The sequence below is a fragment of the Rana temporaria genome, chromosome 1, assembly GCF_905171775.1.
Source record: "Rana temporaria chromosome 1, aRanTem1.1, whole genome shotgun sequence".
Classification (NCBI taxonomy): Eukaryota; Metazoa; Chordata; class Amphibia; order Anura; family Ranidae; genus Rana; species Rana temporaria.
In genome coordinates this window covers 342,705,248-342,730,571 of record NC_053489.1, presented here as the reverse complement: position 1 = coordinate 342,730,571, position 25,324 = coordinate 342,705,248, and the positions used below count along the sequence as shown (strand labels likewise).

At 42.6% G+C, this 25,324-nt stretch overlaps 1 protein-coding gene across 1 annotated transcript; it reads left to right on the top strand.

Annotated features, from left to right (window-relative positions):
* The first annotated feature begins 1,395 nt into the window (after nucleotides 1-1,395).
* On the top strand, nucleotides 1,396-24,144 carry NANS (N-acetylneuraminate synthase). Its single transcript, XM_040361795.1, has 6 exons — nucleotides 1,396-1,527; nucleotides 11,986-12,201; nucleotides 12,376-12,475; nucleotides 15,702-15,856; nucleotides 17,624-17,890; nucleotides 23,149-24,144. The coding sequence occupies exons 1-6, from the start codon at nucleotides 1,396-1,398 to the stop codon at nucleotides 23,356-23,358; spliced, it is 1,080 nt and encodes a 359-aa protein (XP_040217729.1). The 3' UTR covers nucleotides 23,359-24,144.
* The last annotated feature ends 1,180 nt before the right edge of the window (nucleotides 24,145-25,324 follow it).

Genomic DNA, 25,324 nt, shown 5'->3' with positions numbered 1-25,324 from the left:
TTACCTGCAGTGGATTTGCACAGAGCAGTCTAGATCCTCCTCCTCTCAGGTCCCTCTTCTGTGCTCCTGGCCCCTCCCTCCTGTTGAGTACCCCCATCCCTCCTGTTGAGTACCCCCATGGCAAGCAGCTTGCTATGGGGGCACCCGAGCCGAGTCACAGCTCCCTGTGTCCATTCAGGCATGGAGCCCCGCGCCCTCCTCTCCCCTGATTGGCTAGCTGACTTTGATTGCCAATGATGCCGCTGCTGCGTCTCTGGTGGGAGAATCTTGAATGGCTGAGACGCACGTGGACATTGCTGGACAGAGATGGAGGCTCAAGTAAGTATTAGGGGGGCTGCTGCATACAGAAGGCTTTTTATCTTAATGCATTAAGCTAAAAAGAACCTTCTGTCTTTACAACCCCTTTAACTTACAAGTAGTATTAGGTTTGTAGAGAAATATTTATATTTACAACTTTAGAGGTTTCCCGACACACACACACACATATATATATATATATATATATATATATATATATATATATATATATATATATAGCTTGCTATGGGGGCATTTACAAGTTGTAAATGTATATATATCATAGGTGTGCGCAGCCTATTGCATTAGGGTGTGCACCCCAAAGCTCAAACACACATGAATGCCCCCTGCTGTCACAGGGAGGAGATTCTGGTGGTGAGAGACAGTTGATTAGGAGCATTATACGCGACACCCTAAATACGAGTGTCATGTGTTCCTAAAATTGAACCTAGCCTTTAATATAATAGGGGCATTTACACTGGCCACCGGCATCCCCCAACCACCCACCAGGTGCTGCCCCTGGATAATACTAATTCACATGGGGTGATTAGGGTGTGCCCAGGCACACTCAGCACACCCTGTGCGCACGCCTATGATATATATATATATATATATATATATATACAACTTGTGTGTGTATATATATATATATATATATATATATATATATATATTTACAACTTGTAAATGCCCCCATAGCAAATGTAAATGCCCCCATAGCAAATATATATATATATATTTGCTATGGGGGCATTTACATTTGCTATGGGGACATTTACAAGTTGTAAATATATATATATATATAAATATTATATATATATGGAGATACTACCTCACGACCGCATTCGCAGCTTCTGTCCCTGGCTTCCTCCCCCCCTCCGTCCGAAAATTGAACGAGAAAAGCAGCAATCCTGGGCGTGGCCATAGCGGCACGGATCAGGTGACGGAGCGTGTTTGTCAGGACCGCTTTGATTGGCTGGGGCGCGGCAGCTCTGGGGGAACACGTCACTGACAGACTGCATATAGGCTGTGGAGAGCCTCTCGCAAATCCTGCCCGTTCGTTGTCAGCCCGGCCGTTCACACAAGTCTGCAGCTGCCATGTCTCTAGAATTCGAGCTGTGTCCCGGCCGCAAGGTTGGGGGCGACCATCCATGTTTTATTATAGCCGAGATCGGGCAGAATCACCAGGGAGACCTGGAGATCGCCAAGAAAATGATTCGCATGGCTAAGGTAATGAATGAGCAGGGAATCCTGGCTATTCTGTATGGGGTGGGGGCACCGATGTCCATAGAGGGAGGGGATGTCATGTGACCATTGTATGACAGGGCATGGATGGAGACAGGGAAGTGATGACGGCACAGTGTATGTCACCACTTTCTTTATTCCTCCAGTGTGGGTGGGAGTGGGCTGCTAGAGATTGCTGCAAAGTGTAGGGGGTGATGTGAGCCTGCCTCTAATGCCATCCTCCACCTCTCTGCATTGTGCCAGCTTCCAGCACCTTCATCTACTGCAGGGGATTCATACCCCTCATCTACTGTGTGTGTGTGGGGGGGGGGGGGGTACATCTTTATCCATTCTAGACACATTCCATTATCACTTCTTTACATATGTTTCACAGTATTAGCAGGTGATAGAGGCAGTCATTTAGGAGGGATTGAAGTGTTAAAGGGAAATATGGACAAAGCCCCCCCCCCCCTTTTTTGGCTTTAATTATAGGGATAACAGAGGTGTACCCCCCCCCCCCCCTCATATTTATCCGGCCAAGACTTTGGACAGATCCCAACTTTAATGTTGGGATCCACCCAGATGCTGCTCTTCTGCCGTCAGAATACACTGATCAGCACAGCAGCTGACAGGCTGGAAAATTGTCTATCATTCCCATTTGTTAGAAGTTGATATCGTGGCCATAGATGGATCAAAATTCGGCCAGTACCTACTGAACTGTCTGGATTTCATTCCATTGCTGTTTTAAGAGTGTCTGCTTTCTAGATAAGTAGTAAAGCAGCCGCCTTGGTACAGAAGCATTGTCGGGCTGGCCAGAGGGTAGTGTTAGATTTGCAGATTTAGAGGGGGTTATAAAGGTTTGTTCTTTTGCAGCTTAATGCATCCTATGCATTAAGGTGAAGAAAAACCTGGCAATGACAGCCCCCCGGTTTTACTTACCTAAGCCCCGAAACCCCGTGTGCTCGTTCCCGTGGCAGTTTCCGCCAGCTTGAGTCAGCTCATCATTGGATATTGATAGCAGTGCAGCCATTGGCTCGCGCTGCTGTCAATCATATCCAATGACGTGGCACGCCGGGAGCAGGGCCAAGTGATACAGTGAGCGGCTATAGCTGCCGGCTGTATCACAGGAGCGCGCCCGCAAGAGCTTTCCACCATGCAAGCTCGTAAAGTTTTTGCAGGGGGGACCCGAGGGACCCCAGAAGACCAGGTTCGGGACCACTCTGTGAAAAATGAGCTGCACAGTGGAGGGAAGTATAACATGTTTGTTATATATAAAAAAAAGAAGAAAAATTCTCTTTAGTGATGCTTTAAGCTGGGTACATGTGGTCAGAATATCGGCCAGTTCAGGAACTGGCTGCCTTTTGGGCCATGTGTACAGGTGTCAGAAGCTAGACAAGGGGACATGCTAGGAAAACCAGCATCCGATCAGCACGTGCAGCCAATAGCTGTGAGGGCTGATTAGTATGATCTGGAGGGGGGGCTATCACCCTGTCAGACCTTAATAGCACAATGGGAGAGATCGCTGCACTAACATCACTTGTTTAGTACAGTACAGTCTTTTTTTTTTTTTGTGTGCTGGGCTTTAAGCGGAACTCTAGCTAACACTTGTTCTTCGGGTCTGGGCGTTCCTTCTTGATTGACAGGCTTCCGACGGTCGCATCCATCACGTCACGAGTAGCCGAAAGAAGCCGAACGTCGGCGCGGCTCTATACGGCGCCTGCGCACCGACGTTTGGCTACTTTCGGAAAATCGTGACGCGATAGATGCGACCGTCGGAAGCCTGTCAATCAAGAAGGAACGCCCAGACCCGAAGAACATACCCGGAAGCGGCGGAGAAGATCGCTCCCTAAAACGGTAAGTACGGCTTCGATTTTAAAACTAGCCGATTCCCCTAGACAAAATGAGCATCAATCTAAGGGGGATCTACCGATTTAAGTTCTGGCTTGGTGTATTGGAGATAATGTTAATGATTTTAAAATATTCTTTAATAGGAAACTGTGCAAACTACAAAGTTGCATAAACAAGAATCACAAATACATTAATAACAAAACATTGATGGGGGGGGGGGGGGCTTTGGGGGTGAAGAAGGAATCCCAAGACATTAATAAAAAAAAAAGAATCAACAATTTTTTTTTATAAAGTGTTGAATCACAAAAGACATTAATGTAAAAAAATATATCACAAAATATATATATATATATATATATAAAAAAAGGTAAGGAATAAGAAAAGGCATAAAAAAGGTGGGAGGGGGGGGGGGTTAAGGAGTCACAAAATACATTAGTAGAAAAGGTAAGGAATCACAAGACTAGTAGGAAAGAAGGTAAGGAATCCCAAAAGACTAGTAGGAAAGAAGATAAGGAATCCCAAAAGACTAGTAGGAAAGATAAGGAATCACAAAAGACTAGTAGGAAAGAAGGTAAGGAATCCCAAAAGACTAGTAGGAAAGAAGATAAGGAATCCCAAAAGACTAGTAGGAAAGAAGGTAAGGAATCCCAAAAGACTAGTAGGAAAGAAGATAAGGAATCCCAAAAGACTAGTAGGAAAGAAGATAAGGAATCCCAAAAGACTAGTAGGAAAGAAGGTAAGGAATCCCAAAAGACTAGTAGGAAAGAAGATAAGGAATCCCAAAAGACTAGTAGGAAAGAAGGTAAGGAATCCCAAAAGACTAGTAGGAAAGAAGGTAAGGAATCACAAAAGACTAGTAGGAAAGAAGATAAGGAATCACAAAAGACTAGTAGGAAAGAAGATAAGGAATCACAATAGACTAGTAGGAAAGAAGGTAAGGAATCACAAGACTAGTAGGGAAGAAGATAAGGAATCACAAAAGACTAGTAGGGAAGAAGGTAAGGAATCCCAAAAGACTAGTAGGAAAGAAGGTAAGGAATCACAAAAGACTAGTAGGAAAGAAGGTAAGGAATCACAAAAGACTAGTAGGAAAGATAAGGAATCACAAAAGACTAGTGGGAAAGAAGGTAAGGAATCCCAAAAGACTAGTAGGAAAGAAGGTAAGGAATCCCAAAGGACTAGTAGGAAAGAAGGTAAGGAATCCCAAAAGACTAGTAGGAAAGAAGGTAAGGAATCCCAAAAGACTAGTAGGAAAGAAGGTAAGGAATCCCAAAAGACTAGTAGGAAAGAAGGTAAGGAATCACAAAAGACTAGTAGGAAAGAAGGTAAGGAATCACAAAAGACTAGTAGGAAAGAAGGTAAGGAATCACAAAAGACTAGTAGGAAAGAAGGTAAGGAATCACAAAAGACTAGTAGGAAAGAAGATAAGGAATCACAAAAGACTAGTAGGAAAGAAGGTAAGAATCACAAAAGACTAGTAGGAAAGAAGGTAAGGAATCACAAAAGACTAGTAGGAAGGAAGGTAAGGAATCACAAAAGATTAGTAGGAAAGAAGGTAAGGAATCACAAAAGATTAGTAGGAAAGAAGGTAAGGAATCACAAAAGACTAGTAGGAAAGAAGGTAAGGAATCACAAAAGACTAGTAGGAAAGAAGATAAGGAATCACAAAAGACTAGTAGGAAAGAAGGTAAGGAATCACAAAAGACTAGTAGGAAAGAAGGTAAGGAATCACAAAAGACTAGTAGGAAGGAAGGTAAGGAATCACAAAAGATTAGTAGGAAAGAAGGTAAGGAATCACAAAAGATTAGTAGGAAAGAAGGTAAGGAATCACAAAAGACTAGTAGGAAGGAAGGTAAGGAATCACAAAAGACTAGTAGGAAAGAAGGTAAGGAATCACAAAAGACTAGTAGGAAAGAAGGTAAGGAATCACAAAAGACTAGTAGGAAGGAAGGTAAGGAATCACAAAAGATTAGTAGGAAAGAAGGTAAGGAATCACAAAAGATTAGTAGGAAAGAAGGTAAGGAATCACAAAAGACTAGTAGGAAGGAAGGTAAGGAATCACAAAAGACTAGTAGGAAAGAAGGTAAGGAATCACAAAAGACTAGTAGGAAGGAAGGTAAGGAATCACAAAAGACTAGTAGGAAAGAAGGTAAGGAATCACAAAAGACTAGTAGGAAAGAAGGTAAGGAATCACAAAAGACTAGTAGGAAGGAAGGTAAGGAATCACAAAAGACTAGTAGGAAAGAAGGTAAGGAATCACAAAAGACTAGTAGGAAGGAAGGTAAGGAATCACAAAAGACTAGTAGGAAGGAAGGTAAGGAATCACAAAAGACTAGTAGGAAAGAAGGTAAGGAATCACAAAAGACTAGTAGGAAAGAAGGTAAGGAATCACAAAAGACTAGTAGGAAAGAAGGTAAGGAATCACAAAAGACTAGTAGGAAAGAAGGTAAGGAATCACAAAAGACTAGTAGGAAAGAAGGTAAGGAATCACAAAAGACTAGTAGGAAGGAAGGTAAGGAATCACAAAAGACTAGTAGGAAAGAAGTAAAGAATCACAAAAAATAAGTAGAAAAAAGGTAAGGGGAATCACAAGAGAATAAAGAGGGGTTAAAGAGTGAAAATACCTAACAAAGGTCCTGGTTCTGTGAGTTCTGGCAAAGTCCAGTAAAGCATAACATGGATCAGTGGTTCGTATAAAAAGAATCTTGGCTGACTTTCTTTAGTGAAGTAAACCCCCTGACTGCTCATGCGGTCGGATTTTTCTGATCCCTGAGGAGGGTGGGGACAGAACTGAACTCCTCTGACCAATCGGTAGATCTGAGGAGTGGCCAATGGGATGTCTGTCTTTACAATAATGCGACTGCCGCTCTCTCAGCTACAGTTTTCTAAATGTATTTCATGTATGCCATAATCTAGTAACTTGCATATTGTGCAATATGCAATTGCCATTCCAGAGATAAGTGATGTACCTGGGCAGGTCATTCAGGAGGTGCAAGATGTCTATTCGGCCTCCTTTTATAATATGATAGACTAGTCATGTGTGATTTTGATCTGTTCAGTATCTTCCCCATTAAAATATATAATCAGCTTTCTCATATCATCTGCTTTTCTGAATTGTGTAGCTATTGGAAGGGGTCTATTGCAGGTCGTGTAGGATAGCAATTGATGCAGATCAGGTCTAACAGGCTATTACAAACTCTGTAACCCCTGTTTAAGACATTGTAAGCGACACGTTTTTAAAGCACCATGGATTTCACACAAAAGCAATACAAATCGAACTGGAGACTTTCATACAAGCACATGGTACATATCGGGGATATTCCACGTTGGTGTAACATACACTTTAATTACGCTGAGGTCTATAGTGATAAAACTCGACTGATCTTACAAATGCCTGATCCCTATTCCCTCATTGGGACTAAAGATGTTGTAAAGGTAAAAGTTATTTCACCTTAATGCATTCTATGCATCAAGGTGAAAAAAACATCTGCGGATTAGAGGGCCCCCCGAACCCCCCCTTTACTTGCCTGACCCCTTGAAAGTCCCACGCTGTGAATGCACAGGCTTCTCGGCCATCTTCCCGGCTCATTCATTGGTTGATTGAAAGCAGTGCAGCCATTGGCTTGCGCTGCTGTCAATCACATCCAATGACGTGCCGGGGGGCGGGGCCGAGTGATGCAGTCGGCGGCTATGGCCTCCGGCTGTATCACGGGAGCGCGCCCGCAATAACTCATCACCATGCGAACTCGCTCACATGAAGGTGTTGAGTCCTTGCAGGGGAGGAGCCGATACAGCCACCAAGGGGCACCAGAAGACCAGGTTCGGGGCCACTCTGTGCAAAACGAGCTGCACAGTGGAGGCAAGTATAACATGTTTGTTATTTAAAAAAAAAATAAAAAATAACTTTAGTGATCCTTTAAAGAGTGTGTACATTTTTTTTTTTTTTTTTTTTTTTTTTTTTTTTAAATCAAACTATACTTGCCTCCACTGTGCAGCTCGTTTTGCACAGAGTGGCCCCTGAACCTGGTCTTCTGGGGTCCCTCGGCAGCTGTCTCGGCTCCCCCTCGCAAGAACTCATCACCTTCATGTGAACGAGCTCGCATGGTGAGGAGTTCTTGTGGGCGTGCTCCTGTGATACAGCCAGCGACCATTGCCGGACACTGTATTACTCGGCCCTGCCCCGGCATGCCGAGTCATTGGATGTGATTGACAGCAGCGCCAGCCAATGGCTGCGCTGCTTTCAATCAACCAATGAATGAGCTGAGGACCTGGCTGCTCTAGGACCCGGTTTGACGAATTTGCTCGGAATCTAGGAGCCAGCTAAAGTTAGGAGCCAGAAAACGCACCCCGTCCCGCCAAGCTCACGCACAGAAGCGAACACGTACGAGTAGCGCTCGCATATGTAAACGGTATTCAAACCACACATGTGAGGTATTGCCGTGATCGTTGGAGAAATAATTCTAGCTCTAGACCTCCTCTGTAAGTCAAAACATGCAACCTGTAGAATTTTTTAAAAGTTGCCTATGGAGATTTTAAAGGGTAAAAGTTTGTCGCCATTCCACGAGCGGACGCAATTTTGAAGCGTGACATGTTGGGTATCAATTTACTCGGCGTAACATTATCTTTCACAATATAAAAAAAATTGGGCTGACTTTACTGTTTTATTTTTTAATTAAAAAAAGTGTATTTTTTTCCCCAAAAAAAGTGCGCTTGTAAGACCGCTGTGCAAATACGGTGTGACAGAGTATTGCAACGACTGACATTTTATTCTTTAGGGTGTTTAGAATAAAAAATATATATGTTTGGGGGTTCTAATTGGAGGGAAGGAGATGGCAGTGAAAAAACTCTAGAAGAGTATTTAAATATTGTATTGCCCAAAGTATGGGGGCTGATCTGGAAAGGGGATGTGCGAGCACCACTGGGTGAATGGAGCGGATGCTTAGTTGCTGCTTTGGCCTTAAAGCTGAGATTGCAATGATTGGCAGTTTAGCTATAGATCTGTATAATTTGGGGGGGAGGGGGACAGAAACTGATGGCCTGTTAAAGCACACATTTGGTATTAGACAAGAAATCTGCTTCTCTCTAGGTAAACTATTGATCACATGGTAGCAAGGTGTCGCTGTCATTGTATAAGTGACACCTGAGATGTGACAATGTAATTAAGGAAGACTATATGTAGTATAAGGAACCCCATGCAGATGACTCTAATACGCTTATAGTTGGGAAAAGATCCATGCAAGCCCCTTAGATTAAATGCACTGCAGTTGATTTGTTCTGAACGATACATGAGCAGATTTTTGCCTGTGATTATGACAAGAAAAATGCAAGACCGAGCTATAGGCATGTTCAGTGTCTTCGAACTATGTGCCCCTGCTGTCTGGAAGCAAGGCGACTTCTGTCAGGAAGTAACAGCAGGTGGGTAGGATCATGTACTGGGCCTCTTGCCTTGTGGGCTGGCATGGTGGTAGTGTAGGCACAATCTTCTAATTCAGAGACGGTTAACATGTTGCAGTTTTTTCCCAGTAAAGTCACTTCTAAGTGCACCCAGACTATGTGCAATAAATTAGTTATACATTCACGTATACGCTTTTACAATACCAGCATTGTAATGACAATTCAAGCAATTGTTCTATTTGACAATTCAATATAAACTTAAAAAATCTGCTGCTAAAATTTGTAAGTAGGAACTTTTTTCCTTAATTTCTTCAGTAGCTTCCTGGTTTTTGGCCTAGGTCAAAATTTGTCATACATCCCAGGAGTCTTTCATTGGGAGGAGGGGCTTTCCCAGCTAAGCATGGCCTCCTTCTTGCCTGAGCGAAGAGCAAATGAATTCCAGGAAGTAAGGCCTCTTTCACACGGAGCGGATCCGTATTGATCCGCTCCGTTAGCCCGTTTGGCTCAGCGGGGATTCCTCCGTTAATCCCCGCTGAGCTGTCGGCTGACAGGGCGGTCCCTGCACACTGTGCAGAGACTGCCCTGTCTCTCCTCCGCTATCCCCTATGGGGAATCTGATGAATGCGGACCGTGTGTATTACATGGTGAATAAATCGTATACCATCTCTATAAAGATATAATGGCTATTTTAACTCCTTCAGATCCATGTTCTAGCCAAATGACTGCTACAGCGTGGACCTACTTTACCGGATGGCTGTAAATAGACGACCTCCCATTTGCATGCTCCCTGTGCGCCTGGCGTGCACTGTGATCAGTCAATGAGACCGTACCCGGCCCCTTACCATGTGATCAGCTGTCGGCCAATGACAGCTGATCATGTGATGTCAACAGAAGTTCGGTAATTTGGCCTTTTTTTGTGCTCATGCTGTAAAAAAAAAAAAAAAATCACGGCTTCTGTGCAAGGGCCATCGGTCCCGATGAGGAAGAGACACAGGCAGCATATCTGTGCTCACCAGTGCCGCCTATCAGTACACAGAACATGGCAATGCAATTGTTTTGGTTAATATAAACTGCTAAATACTAGGGGTGCACCAAATGAAAATTTTGGTACCGAAAATGCAGGATGCACTTGGCCAAAACCAAAAATTTGTTTTTAAAAAATATTCCTATTATAATTAAATTGTGTTCGACTTTTTTTAGTTGATATAAATTTTAGGTTAATGAGTTTGTTGGCCATTATTGGCACCTTTTAGTGCAAGAAAACCGCAAGAAAAATGCAGTCTGACATCTCTTGTATCATGTCTGCAATCTTAAACACATTGGCAAAATTTCCATTCGGTGCGCCTCTAGCAGACATGAAACTGGAGATGGTCAGACTGCAGACATGATACAAGATCAAAGGCCACAGTAACAATGTCCTGCCTCCTGTGATACGTCACACTGAATTTAATGTCGCAGCATTGGATCAGTGTGCCTTCTATCACAGGAGGCAGGACATTGTTACTGCGTCCACACGGACAATTCAGCTCCATGACACAGGGAGATCGCCACTCTGTGAGGGAGGGGAGGATGGAGGACACCCTCGCAGTGTGCGGCACCCGGGGCGGACCCTGCCCCTTTTTTTGTTTCTTTTGGCTGCATGCCAAACAGTTTTCGGCCGATATGTTTCGGCGGACCTCTAAAATGCCTTTTCTCATCGGTAGTATATAGCGGTCTTGTTTTTTTTTTTTTTAATCAGTGTCTAACCAAGCACTGATTAAAGCTTGTAGGAGAAGTTTTCATTCTCCTCACTGCCCTAAGAGGCTGCATGACCCAGTGAGTATAAAAAACATGTTACTGTATATACAGACAGATTTTACTGTTGTGGGTTTAGTAACACTTTAATATGCCACACAGGCATATATGCAGTTGACCTACAATCTGTAAACTGTTTTATAGGACAATTTGTCACTCCTAAATCACAAAAAACACATTTAAGAAAATGCCTCCAGCTGAACTGACTTTTTAGGTCGGAGACCGGAATAATAAGCAATTTGTCCCTGAATGCAAGTGGGCTGTAAGTCCTCATTGCCACTTCCAAAATGGAAACGGTAAAGCCAGTTTTTCACTCTACTTTTCTTGGCTCATACACTTAGTGAATTCAGTTGTCCTGTTTTGTTATGATGAAACCATCTGTAATTAATTTTATGCAGACGCTCAAAGTCCTACTCATGTGAGTGGGTGTAATATAGTCAGCATGCAAATATATCTTGTAATGAAGGGAGGAATAACTATGTAATGTGTCTGCACAGAGGAAGACCTTGGCACTTTTGGGTGTGTGCGTGTTAAAGTGGTGGTAAACCCCTCTGTGCAACTTGTACCTATAGGTAAGACTTTTCTATAGGTACTGTAAATATCTCCTAAACGCGCAGCCTTTAAGAGATTCACCTTGTCAATGTCGGCGCATGCGCAGTGAAGAAACTGCCCTGCGTGTCATTTCTTCACTAGCAAGTGATGCATACAAGCCCATTATGCTTTTACTTTGCAGGGGAAATGAGGCAGTAAAACCCATCAGTTTACTTCCTTAAGTTATATTTGTGTCGTTTTCTATGACATTAAAGCTGGTCTGTTAAAGTTCAACATCAGTTCTAGGCAGACTTCATCATAGGCTTGTGCGAAATGCATCTTTATACTCCATTAAGTGCAAAGTATTCATATGCATTAGCGTGTTTAAAAAGTATTTAGTTCAGCTTACTAGTGCAGAGAAATGGTAATAAGATGGCCCAGCTTGCACTAGATCGGTAGTTATGACAGGACTAGTGACACATTCCTCCCAGGGTAGAAGTCCATATTAAGGACCCAGGGGAGGGTCTTAATCTTGGCTTACCCAACAGATAAGTAAACATTAGTTTTTGATGGGGTTATATTACAATACCATGTCGGTCAAGTGATTATTGGTTGGGTAGTGTAGGCTCTTTCCAATGTCTTGAGATCATTCTATAGTTCCAGGTGCTGACCTTGGAGTATAGAGGATCACTATTAAATGAAAGAAGATCCAACAAGTAGAGTGGGTGCCCCTTATAATTGCTATGGTAGGTTTACAGTCGAGTTAGCTCGCCACCAGGGTCTTGTAGCGATGCAAAGCATTTGAAAAAAAATGTATCAATGTTCAGTGACCTGATCCTGTTCTCAGCTAGACACTACCAACAAGTTTTCATTAAGATATGTATGTTGTACTTTCAGGATTGTGGCGCAGACTGTGCAAAGTTCCAGAAAAGTGAACTAGAGTACAAATTCAACAAAAAAGCCCTGGAAAGGGCATACACTTCTCCACACTCCTGGGGAAAGACGTACGGGGATCACAAGCGCCACCTGGAGTTCAGCCATGATCAGTATCGAGAGCTACAAAAGTTTGCAAAGGAAGTAGGCATTCATTTCACAGCCTCTGGAATGGATGAGGTAAGATTAAAACCAGGAATATTCATTAAAATGTTAATGTGGCTACCTTCCCTCTCCACTATAAAGTTTTTTACTTTTATTGTGTTGATGAAGGAAGGCAGAAACATTTAGGCCAATACAACAGAGCAGATTTGATGCATGTGTATGAATTTTTTTTGTGGTTATTTGTTTCAGATGGCAGTGGAGTTTCTACATGAACTGGGGGTTCCATTCTTCAAAGTTGCATCATTGGACACAAATAATATGATCTATTTAAAAAAAATGGCCCAGAAAGGTTGGTAGAATCTTGTTGACTTATTCCACAGACAACTTCAACATAATCCTGTTTAGAATGAATTTATAGTGTTGGGGGGGCATAGGTAATGTTTTTTTTTTTTTTTTTTTTTTTTTTAATAACCTATTAAAACTGTGTTTAATTAAAGGAAAATCATTTTACAATGGGGGGGGGGGGGGGGGGCACATAAGTATTGTGCATGTATGCTAAACTTTCTGTCCACAAATAACTGCAGTATCTGAGGCAGACCCAAACGACTGATGGTAAAAATGGAGTGTTATGCACATTTTCACAAAAATCAAATGGGTTTAATTGTAATGCATTATTTAAAGCTCATGTAAACCCTCACATATACCCAGTGAAGTGAACAGCCTCAGATACACAGATGAAACAAATCTCCATACATAAGTTTTAAATGTATATTGCCGTCTTCAACTGTATATATCCTTTAGAAAGTGTACATTGTGTTAGATTTTTTTTTTCTTCCTGTTCAGCACTGAGTGTGAAGCCTGGACATACAGCCAAGCCAGCTAATTGGCAGAAAGGCACATACCCCACGCCACATTGACGAAGGAAGTAATGTGCAGAGAGCTCTGCTGTCAGATGGCAAGCTGTCTGCCACCTTATTTATGGCAACCTCCCATGACACAACTTTCAGGCTGCTTTTAACGTCTGACAAGTTCTGACACGGGATATCGGGCTGATGATGGAGCTACAGAGCAAGAAAGACATGGGATTCAGTGATTTGGAGAAAGATGAGAGAAAACGCTATAAATATGTGCCCAGCTCACATTTCATGAGTCCGGTTTACCTCCACTTTAAGCATTTCTCTAGCATTTCCAAACTCATGTACTCTAGATTAAAAAGCCCCCCCACCCTAAAGCACCTTGTCCTCATGTTGATGACAAGGGCCTCTTCCCGATAACCGGGGTCTGTGGGCGGAGGGCTTATTGGAATATGGAAGCCCCCTTTAATGGTAGGGGCCCAGATCCCAGCCCCCCACTCTATGTGAATGAGTATGGGTTTGTACCCCTTCACCAATAAAAGTCAAATAAAACGCAGTACACAATGGCAGCTGTGGCGTGTCTTCCAACTTCTGCCTCCTCCGCTGATGTTTTATGCCTCTACCAGGTCTTCCCGCTCTCTGGTTCTTCTCCCTATGTCCGCTGTCTTCTGCCTCTGCTGGGTTTTCTCTCCCTCCGTTCTTCCGATGTTGACTCGACACTCTCCCGCTCTAAAGCTGTGTGCACGGTGTGCCACTACTTATAATGGCATGGGGCGGGGTCACCCGCGGCCCACCCCTTATTACACTACGCCCATCATGCCCAGGTGGTGATGTCATAAGGGGCGGGGCCTTGGAGGGAGAACCCATACCAGGTTTTTTAACATTTTGTGTGGAGTTCCCCCTAAAGATTCATACCAGACAGTGCCTGGTATTGTTGGATCAAAGTCGGATCCCTGTTTACTGAAGTCTGATGCATGTCGGACTTCAAGTCGCAGGGCAAAGTGGTATGACTGTCGTGTTGTACCAGTGTGAACCCGGCCCAAGGCTCAATTCACTCCTTGACGTTCAGTTTTTGTGGTCGGAATTGCGATTCGGAAACGCTGCAAATCGCAGGACGACCTTGCGATCCCCGCTGTGTTGGATGGCCCCAAATTGTGGCTCGATTTTTTTTTCCGTGATTGTCCCACGATTCTGTTTCCATGTTTTTACTGCGATTAAGGGGTAGCAAAATTGTCTCGATTTGGTACCATTCAGGCTGCAATCACACCTTTGTTGCAAAATCCCATTAATTTCAATGGCACCAGTTTACTTCTGAGCGTTCTGTCGCCTGAGCTTCTTAAGGCAGATTACAGACTTTTTTCTGCTTTTACATTGGTGACCTTTTTTAGCCTTCAACTCCTGTACAAAAACGCTGCAAAACTCCTGAAAACTGTACGCTCGGGTGTGAATGCAGCCCATAAATGGCAGGGATTGCAAGGGCGTCCCGTGATTTGCGGCGATTCCACCCGCAAAACGGAATGCCAAGGTGTGAATGGAGCCTTAAGGTTTAAACATGATTTATTTTTGACAAACAGAAGTGCAACATTAAAATATTAAACTCCAAAAACTAAACTATTGTCTAATGCCAGGCTATTAGTGGTGATTGAGAAGTAAATGAGAGTGAGGGAGTGCACAGGGCAGAGAACTGGTCTGGGGAGGGTGTTATTTTACACAGTGCCAAGACCTGCTACCTTGCTGGGAGGGGAAACCTTCACCATGTCATATCCAGACACAAATACAGGAGTTTCTCTTCTGTGGTTTGCAAGGGCATTGTTCCAGAACTCCCAAGCAGAAGGTAGACAGGGGGAGCCTGCATCGCTCAGCCAATACAGCTTGTCGATAGTCAGGGGGCTTTAACAGGCTGAGCTCTGAGGAAAGCTAAATTTCACATGGGTACTGGAGATTTTAGTTGTCTAAATTCAACCAAAACAATTCAGAAAACTAAAATGCAACTAAAATTAAAATGGCATTTTAGTCAAGACTGACTAAAGCTTAGTACACACGGGCCGAATGTCTATTAACCACATTTAGCCAGTGTACTGCCGTTGGCCTGACTTCTGTCAAAAGGGCATGACCGAAAAAGGTCTGCCAATCGGTTCTCGATCAGTGCTCTCAGCCGCTGACCAGTGTGTTCTGGTGGAGGGGCTGTCTCCTTGTAGGAACACCATAGCGCAGAAGGGGAGATCGCTATACCAACATTGGTTTGTTAGTAGAGCGGCTTCTTCTGAGAGAGATGGAGAGATTATTATTCAGCCCTGCTGGTTTGAATGAAGAAAAACTAGTGTGTACCAGGCTTAAAACTTAATTAAATCTTGATGTCAGTTTTAACAGGGCTTCTATGTTGGATTAGGGAAGCTGGAAGTACAGTAAAGATAAATGGATACCTGCGCTATTTTATATGCAAAAAATATAGTGCATCTGCACACAGGTCTTTGTCTGTATTAAAAGCCTTCACTTTATTGCAAAATCATGGCAGTACAAAATAGTTAAACTCCTATTTCATATAGCAGTGTTTCAGACCATGTTTAGCCCTTTATCAAGTTAGAAGTAACTGCTTTCTTGTACCGTGTAATGCACACCAGAAAACAAATGCTAAAAATGAACTTTTATTGCACTGGGTAATTTCTTGTGAAAACATCCATGTTATACAAATTGTATTTTATTTTTTTCTGTCCTGTTTAGGTCGACCTATGGTAATTTCAAGTGGTATGCAGTCAATGGATACCATGCGCCGGGTTTATGAACTTGTAAAACCAATCAATCCAAACTTCTGTATACTCCAGTGTACTAGCGCATATCCCCTTCTTCCAGAGGATGTCAATCTACGCGTGATACAGGTGTGGGATCTTTTTCATTGTAATTCCATCTTTTTGCAAAACTTTATTTTTATTTAGCCATGACTTGGAGCAATATATGAGAAGACCTGCATTCAAAAATATTTTAATGCTGCTCTTATACTCCGCCATACATATATATTTGCACCAAATTAGTTTCCTTTTATTTAATTTGTGACAGGAAGAGCCAAGCTCTTATTCATGGTTTATACAGAGCATCAGAGATCAATTCACAAGTTACCTGGCCTATTTCAGGATATGTCTGCTTAAAACTGGACCACAATTTTGGGTGGACTGTGGCTGATTCAGTAGGAGTTATATAGAGAAAAGCAAAGTCAGGCTGACTCATGGGCTGTGTAAAGTAAGCAAAGATGTGTTAGGACTATTTGACTCACAAGCTTGCTATGAAAGCTTCCGGTGGGTGCTCCCTAAAGTTTGATGAAGTTGGCTTGTCGTGTAGGTATTTGGTAATCTGACAAAGTATAAATCGGTATTCAACCTTTTCAAAGCCAAGACCCCAAAACTGGCCAAAAAAATTACAGGACCCATGTATTTGGATTTTAAAATTAACTGGTACCCCAGTGTTTGACTAGCCAGTCTTGTCTTAGATGTGCTATGTTAAGGAGGTACATAAGGTGTACATGGAACTCTGTTCTCCTCTCACTGCTGCTGCTCCCCCTGACACTTTTTTTTACTGGTAACTCATGCCAGGACCTACTGTGTAAATAAAGTAGCCAGCTCTACCTACTACCATCAACAATTAACCTTCTGATCAGTGTTTGTTAACACTGTACTGTGATTCAGTGTGAGAAAGGCATGTTGTGTACATTTCCTGCAGTGTTCAAAACGCGCTGCCTGTGCTATTTGCAATGTATTGGCACCCACAGCAAACGCAGTGTTTGCACATGCTAGATTGCATGGTACCGCAGTGCCATGGAATTTGGTGTGGTTTTCAAAACTAGTGTATGCACTACTTTTTGTGCATTCCAGTGATATTCCATCCCATTCAGATGAAAGGGCTGAAAATTAGCATTTTTAAATATCTTTGCAATGTGTTGTACTGGTAACATAATTTTAGCATCATTTATAAATGGGACAGACTATAAAATGTGGTGTTTTTGTCAAAGTAGAAACACCCTGGATGCATTTACAATAAAAAAAAATGTGTAAAACAATTACCAAAGGACTGCCTTATTTGTCACTGCATTAACAGGCCAATGCAGAAATGTAACTTGGGCTCCATGTACACGGGACGTTTTTCCAACTGCTCCTAAATGATTAAACTTGACAGATGGTAACCCACATTTAAAACGTCAGTTTTGCTGCATTTACATGCTGCGTTTTGCCACGTTTGCGTTTAGAAGCGTTTCCAAAAAACGGCGTTTAGTCGCGTTTTGCATCAAACTTGGAAATCTTCTGCGTCTGAACCCATTTTTTTGCTTTCAAAGAAAGTTAAACGCAACTGCCTAAAAACTGCAATAAACGAGACTGTGCACATGGTCACATAGGATAATGAGTTCAGGAACAGTTGAAAAAAGCATCCAACTGCCTCTGAACATACGTTTAGCAGTGTCCCGTGTACATGGGGCCTAATACTCTAGTTAATTTTTAATTCAAGGTCTGAATTTCATGTAATGAGAACAAGGTATATGATTGGTAAAAAAAATTATTTTGGCTTTTAAGGACCCCAGTGCTGGTATGACCCTAATAACTATAATCTGCATAATTTATGGTACACACTTTAAAGACTGCTTATTTCTACTTTTTTAGGGATACCAAAAGGCCTTTCCAGATATCCCTATTGGATACTCCGGTCATGAAACTGGTGTTGCTATTACAGTTGCAGCTGTTGCCATGGGTGCCAAAGTAGTTGAACGCCATGTAACTCTAGATAAAAACTGGAAAGGAAATGACCACCAGGCTTCATTAGAGCCAAGTGAACTGGCTGAGCTGGTCAGATCTATCCGGACTGTGGAGAAAGCCATGGGTTCTAGTGAAAAACGGCTTTTGCCTTGTGAAATTGTTTGTCGCGACAAGGTAATGTTAATCTCCAATAGTTTCTCTGAACTGTTTTATATACTTTGCGGGTGCACTCATTAAGTCTTGCATATGATATCGTGGCAATATTACAGGCGGTGCTGCTCTCCTTGAGCGGTGAGACTCTACACAATGAGGGCGCAAATGCATAGTGCATTACCTTGAACACTAAAGTAAATTTATTAAAATACAGAAAACATGCTTGCAAACACAAATAAGCCCAAATCACAACTCGGTATGGTGGCTAATCCTGTTTATGTAGTTGGAAAACTGACGTGTTTGGAGAGACAAGCCCCTTTCCTCAGAACTGGTCCAACTTGCTACATTGACATGATTCTTATACCACTATGACAGACCACCCCCAAAAAAAGCTTGATGGGACAGGTCTACAAAAGCTACTACATAAACTTGACTTGTGGGACATCCCATTCTTAGCCCTTGGATAGTGGCAGCTAGCTATATTGCACAGCATAAGTGTACTATAATGATGGTCAACCATTACATGTGTGGATGGCATCAAATATCCAACAGGAACTTCCTGTATAGGAATGGCTGGTTGGCATCCTGCTTGCACGCGAGTGGAACGCAGGCCATTCAATACAAGCTCTCGCTCATTCAGCTTTGCAATGTACACGGTTTACCAGCAGTGTCGTCATCATGGGGGCAGGGTCTTGTACACAAGCCCCCATGTGAGCCTACTGGACCAAGCCCTCCGTACATCCCCCCAAGACATGTCTGTTCATTGGTGCAGCTCTTGGCACCCAGTATCTGGGGTGTTTATCGTGGGGGCTCAGAGCAAAGCCTCGGACACATCACTATGTGCCTGCCCCGCTGTCAAGCCCTGTGGGGTGCTGCAAAGGAGGCATGGGTCGCAAATGGGACAGCTGTAGAATATACCCATTACAGGGATGGCACTAGATCTGCCCGGCCAAATCAAACCCATCTAGCAACAAGCGCCCCCAAGAAATAACTGGTGCATCTACACGAACAACTAGGGGTGCAACGGATCAAAAAACTCACGGATCGGATCGATCCTCGGATCAGGAGTCACGGATCGGATCATTTTTGGATCAGCAAAAAAAAAAAGACAAATCTTGTTACACCCACCAGAGTTTTAGATTTCACCGTTCTTCTCAACACAAAACGGAGCTTATGTGCTTAAATACAGTGTTTGGAAATCCGACGGACTGTTTATTGCTAATGTGACAGAACACCTCTGATTTTCACATTTAAACAGTCCGTCAGATTTACAAATACTGTATTTAAGCATATAAGCTCTGTTTTGTGTTGAAATAACTGCATCTCGCAATACTTATATGTGCAGCCAAGTGGAAGTCGCAGCCCCATGTACGAAAGTGGTGTCACCAGTTCCCTACTGTGACCTGAACTATCCCAATCATCAGATCCCTTTAGTGTCATTGATCGGCGGGCTGAGTGTCTAGTGAAAATCCCCCCTACGTGCTCAGTCCATACAGATCCCCCCGATCGCCTCCTCTCTCTTCTCTGGCAAGCAGCAGGACGCCCGGTGCGGCAGCGGCTCCCCGTGTGGATTCCTCAAGGTGCAGCATGGAGCTCATCGCTGGGCTGTTAGGAGTCAATGACATATTGAGCTCAAGTGCCCACAAACTTCCAAGGAGCAGCCTGCATCCCCCGTGCCGGGTGGACCTCGATGGCCGCCGTTTCGATAGCTAGGCCGAAGCCGCGGCCTTTCCTATGGACCGGGAGGCCCGTGGATCGCTGTGTGTCCCGACCCGAAGGTGCTGATCCGTACGGATCAGTTGCACCCCTAGTGACAAAACTTGATGTGTTCCCACTGTCATATGGCATTCTTGTGCCACAGTGCCTACACACCGTCACGGTTTTATCCACTAACCTCTTTCCTTCATCATTATATTTGACAGGGAAGCCAAAATACTCCCATACAGGGGATTTAAATGACACAGGGCATTCAAGCTCCTCCGTTCGCCATGACCACGCTGTGTGTGGACTGAACATGCGCAAATTATTATTATTTTTTTTAGAAAACAATCCTCGGATCACGTGTGTGCGGTTCGGATCACGGATCAATGACGATCCGTTGCACCCCTACTAACAACTAGACTTCTAGGCCCAATATGGGATCAGTCTCTGCAACGTGCATCTGAAAATATTATTTTTATATTTTTGAGATGGCAATGCACCAAAAGGCTCTGGTGTAATCAGACTTCTGGCATAGTATTACACGTAGGAGTATTATGGGGTGTGGACTTCCAAACACTAACCCTACTGTAAGATGGAACCCACTTGTGCTAATAAGACCTGGTACCCAAATGGACCAGACTGCAACCCAACGTGGATATAAGGGCTACTAAAGGCTACACCCCAAAACAAACTCCTTGTCAACTTGCCTCAAGGCACCACGTTAATGTCCAACCCCTCATTCAGGCCCTTAGGAGCTATGCAACCTAATTGGTGCATCCAATAAGTTTCCCTATTGCATAGCTTCTGGTATCTCAACCCGCTGTCTGAAATACCCACTAGATATTATACTGTAAGCTTTAAGGCCTGTGTGATTTTTATTTTTTTATTTTTTTATTGTGCACATCACAAGTGATAAGGGAATGTTGTCAAACCCCTTGATGTTGCATTTGTGTTCTCCAAAACGTGTCCTAAATGGACATGTGCAGCCCACATGAGGCTGCAAGGGCAAATCAAACCGTAGACAAACTGTCGTACTGTTTGTTAAAATTTGATGGGATACGTTCTTCCATCCACCTCTGCAGCTTTCTTTCTATGCCACATAAAGGAGCAAGACCCACAATTGGGACCCCCACACCTGCATTCACTATACTGCCATTTTTAATAAATTGACTTTAGTGTTGAAGTAATGAACTAGTAGGCATACTAGTACTGAATATATTCCATGAGTACTGGTTTGAGTATTTGGATCAACGGACACAAGTCTTGGGGTTGCCTTTTCTCATTCACGGATTCAAGTGACTTGGGTCAGAAGTGAAGTTCTTACAACAGAAGTTTGATTATGTGGGAACACATGTTTCATAGCGGATATTCTTTGTACATCAACTTATTTCATTCTCTCCCAATTAATATAACCAATTTTTCATCATATTTTCATAGTTCTCTTAAGACTTAGTTTTCTTAAATCATCAAGTCTGGATTTGTGTTCTGTATACCAACAGGAGGTTGCATTGACTTTATCCAGCATAAGACAGTCTATCACTTTAAACTGAATGGGGAAAATGGACATTCTCTTGCTAGTTCACCCACCAACCCACATTTCCTTCCTTCCTCTGTAGCAGCTTTTGCAAATACCTAGTACTTCCAGGTATGGGGGGAGCATGCACCCACCTCCCAAGATGCAGTTCTCAGGCCTGAGCAGTCAGTGCCAAGGAAAAGCTTTATGAACCTGACAAGACACTGCAATGTACTGTTAATCTGCAATACAGAACTTGCACATGGTTAGGACTGTAGAACAACTGTGGGAGCATAAATGGGTCATGGAGTGAACTTAAAATAGAATGTTTTTGTCCTAAATGGCCAGGGTGACAGTACCTTTTAAAGCCTGTAACCAAGTTCTGTGCATTTTATGTCAAACAAGTTGCTGTTTTTTAAATGGCTTGTGGTAGAAGCACAGTTAAAATAGGAGTTGCCATAGTTTAAGACTTCCTTGCTTCCCTGCCTTGCTATACCTAGAAGATAGCTACAGCACAACTCCAGTTCTGTGGTGGGGGGGCGTCCATGGACATCTTGCCATGCGCATTAGGTGCTCTTTGTGCTGACCAGTTCACGGTAAAAGGGCCAATCCACAGCGGCCCTTTTACCATGTGTTCAGCTGTCCAATCACAGCTGGTCACATGTAAACAGACTTGCTGGTTATCGACATTCCTTTCCTCACATGCCCTCTGTGTGAGGAAAGCAGGGTACAGTGAAGTGAGTACATTGCTAACACTGATAATCTGAGCACTGATCATCAGTGCCTCTCAGTGCAGCCCCATCAGTCCATCAGTGAAGAAAAATTAATTTGTCTGTCGTAAAATCTAGCAAATGAAGACTTTTTTTGTAAAAAAAAAAAAAAGTAGTTAAATACCACCAAACAAAAGCTCTATCTTGCTCATGAATTTTTATAATTTGAGGACAGTGAAACCTTGCATTACAAGCATAATCCGTTTCAGGGGAATGCTCGTAATCCAAAGTACTCGCATTTCAAAGCGAGTTTCCCCATTGAAGTCAATAGAAACAAATTTGTTCCGCATTGACTTCAATGGCATACAATAACGCATGCGGCCAGAGTTGTGGGGGGGGGGGGGGGGGGGCGCCAGAGAGCCTCGGAAAGACGCCATTCCCAAACCTTTTTATAGTTTGCCGAGGTCAGCCGAGCTGTCCTTTCCGTGCATTTCTGAATGGCGTCACCTCAGGCCAAAAGCGGTACTGCACACCGCTTTGGCCGGAATCCTGCTAGTTTTGCGAGACAACACTTGCAAACAGAGTTAGTATTTTTTTATTTATTTTTTTTAAATACAATGCAATGCTCGTATTGTAAAAAACACGTTACTCGCAATCCGAGGTTCTACCGTATAGTGTTGCATTACTGCACAATTGTCATCCAAAGTGTGACGGCGCTGAAAATGTAAAACCACCCACAAAGTGCCGCTGCAGCGGTATAGCCGCAGTGCCCATTAATTTCAATGGGCAGGAGCGGTATACACCACACCTTCACTGCTCCAAAGATGCTGCTAGCAGGGCTTTTCTCTTTTATTGTCCTGCAGTGCACCGCTCCAGTGTGAAAGCCCTCTGGCTTTGCTCCCCACATGCATCAATGACCCTTGACTGCACATGACCCTGTCACCAGTTTTCCTTCCGAAGACCACTTTTGGTAGGCCCTGACTACTGCAGACTGGAAACAGCCCAAAAGAGCTGCAGTTTTGGTGTTTGACCCAGTCTAGCCATTACAGTATGGCCCGTCATTCACCCAAATCTTTATGCATGCCTATTTTTTGTTTTTAGCACAGCAATTTCATAGACTTGTTTCCATTCTATCCAACCCACTCTCAGATGCCAATGTAACAAGATAATCAATATTTACTTATCTGTCATTGATCATAATGTTATGGCTGATTTTGTATATGTATGTGAAATATAAATATAATTTTTTTTAATACTACTTTCATTTTAATGCAGTGTCTCTGTTGCTTTTTATTTTGTTCAGCTTATTATGCTGGTATGCTTAAACTTATGTATAATTTTTTTCCCCCTTTCAGCTTGGTAAATCTGTTGTGGCAAAGACTAAAATTTCCGCAGGCTCCGTGATCACTCTCAACATGTTGACGATAAAGGTAGCTGAGCCACATGGCTTCCCCCCAGAGGAGATTTTTGACCTTGAAGGCAAGACTGTTAAGCGAGATATAGAGGAGGATGAATCTGTCACAGAAGAGGCAATTGAGAACTACAACACAAGAACTAAATGTTAACTGAAAAGCTTGACACCCATCAGAATTTTATTTTTTTCTCCTGTCACCTATTACCTTACCAATACATGTTGTATGTATAAGTCAGTTGCACAGGTTGTTGGATCCTTTCAGTGGCATGCCAGATGGTGTTGCTGTAACTAGATCTGTTAAGTCTCAATGGCAAGCAGTGCTGTTTGTTGTAAGGCTATGAAAAAACTGCATGGCAATCACAATGTTTTGTAAGCAAATTTTGTCTTTGGAAACAAGCAAATCACAAATGTGTGGATGATTTTTAGTTTATGTACAAGCAAAAATATTTCTAAAAAAGTTGGTTAAGCTGCTATAAATTTGTGCTTCCTAAACTTTTTTTAACACGTTGTTGAAAGACCAATTGGCTTGGATAGATTACAACTCCATATATGATTGCATAAATTGAGTGTTTTCTGCAGTATGACTTAAAACTTTAAAATTTTGAATCGCACCTCCGCATCAAACCTCCTCTAATTTTAGAGCGTTTACCGCTTTTATTTATAGCATGTTAACTGTCATGTTTTTGTATCTGTTTGTTTATTTCTTGCACGTTTGCATCCCATCAGTCTGCCAACACAACTGGCATTTTTATTTTGCCTTTTAACAATGAAACGCACGGTTTGACCCAAGAACATGTCACTATTTATAAAAAAAATTCTGTGTGCTCAATTTTTCTGCAGTTTAACTAGAATTCAAATTATTATTCTCTTAAATTTGCTACTAGAATCTTGCACTTTGTAAGGATACATTTTCAGAATAAATGATTCTTTGTCAAGATCGGTTGTGTGCCTTTTGAATATTTTGTCTATATTAAAAAAATCTCTATCACTGGTGTAATGATCTTATGTTCATGCTCGGTAAAGGTAACTTGTTTAAAAAATATTGTGTAGAATGTCACATGGGTTCTGAATCCCAGGACCCCATACTAGTTCTTGGCAGAGATGTCTGGGTAAGGTCACACTTCCATTACTAGAACCTTTTGGTGCCCAATTCAAGACTTTGGTTGGATTGACTACTCAAAAGGCACCTTTGTTTGGTTTTACTGGTGTTAATATGGTGACGAAGTATGCGCTAAATAAGGGTAATGCTTCTCTTGAGCTACAATTCTAAAGTCCTCCTACATTTTGAAATCTGTAACCTACCAATGTACAACTTTGTGGAGGACTTTTACATTCTATGACTTTTATTTTAATAAACATCACAACTTCAGTTATCCTACAGCTACCATGTAATATTTACAATAAATATAATTACTAAAACCCTTGTCCTAATACAAATCTCACCTAGCTAAAAACAATGGCTTTGATTTACTAAAACTGGCTACCATGCAAAGCTGCCCCAGGTTTTGCACTCTCCAGTCTGCTAACTTCAACTTGTTCAATTAAGCTTTGACAATAAAATTAAGCGGATTCGTTTTTATGCAGGGCTGCGCCAGATTTTGTACTCCAGTTTTAGTAAATCAACCCCAATGTGTCTTGTGTAAAATATAGAAGTGAGGTTTTTTCTCTTTGCACATATTAAAGCAATATTTATTTTGGAAGTACAAGTGTAGCTTCGATCTAAAGTATAGATGCACATTACCCAAAACCCTTGTTCCTGCAACCTCTGGAAAACACAGTGCTCTGGAAAATCTGCTTCTAAGAGTAGTCAATTGAGCAGCACTACTGCCCGCTGGAGTTCTGCCACTTGTTGGCTGCTTACAAGTGACAGCAGGTTCCTCTGTTGGCGGCCGTGCAGATCCCTCCCTGCTCTATACATCTCTATGTGAGGGGGCGTGGAATGCACACAGGCACAAGCTCCTCGTCAAGCCTGCATGACCAAGGACATCCTGTAAGTTTAGAATGAGCCAAAGAGAAAGATGCCACTCGGGTGTGGAGATCTTCAAAATAATTGCGTCTCCCAGAACCACTGGTGCAGGCAATGCATATGAGATTGCAAAACAAAAGAACGTATTCTT

What these genes read in the sequence shown, in the direction of transcription:
- NANS (XM_040361795.1), top strand. Translation starts at nt 1,396, where the DNA reads ATGTCTCTAGAATTCGAGCTGTGTCCCGGCCGCAAGGTTGGGGGCGAC. An exon ending in AAATGATTCGCATGGCTAAG is followed by an intron (nt 1,528 to 11,985) that starts GTAATGAATGAG and finishes TTGTACTTTCAG; the next exon opens with GATTGTGGCGCAGACTGTGC. An exon ending in AAATTGTTTGTCGCGACAAG is followed by an intron (nt 17,891 to 23,148) that starts GTAATGTTAATC and finishes TCCCCCTTTCAG; the next exon opens with CTTGGTAAATCTGTTGTGGC.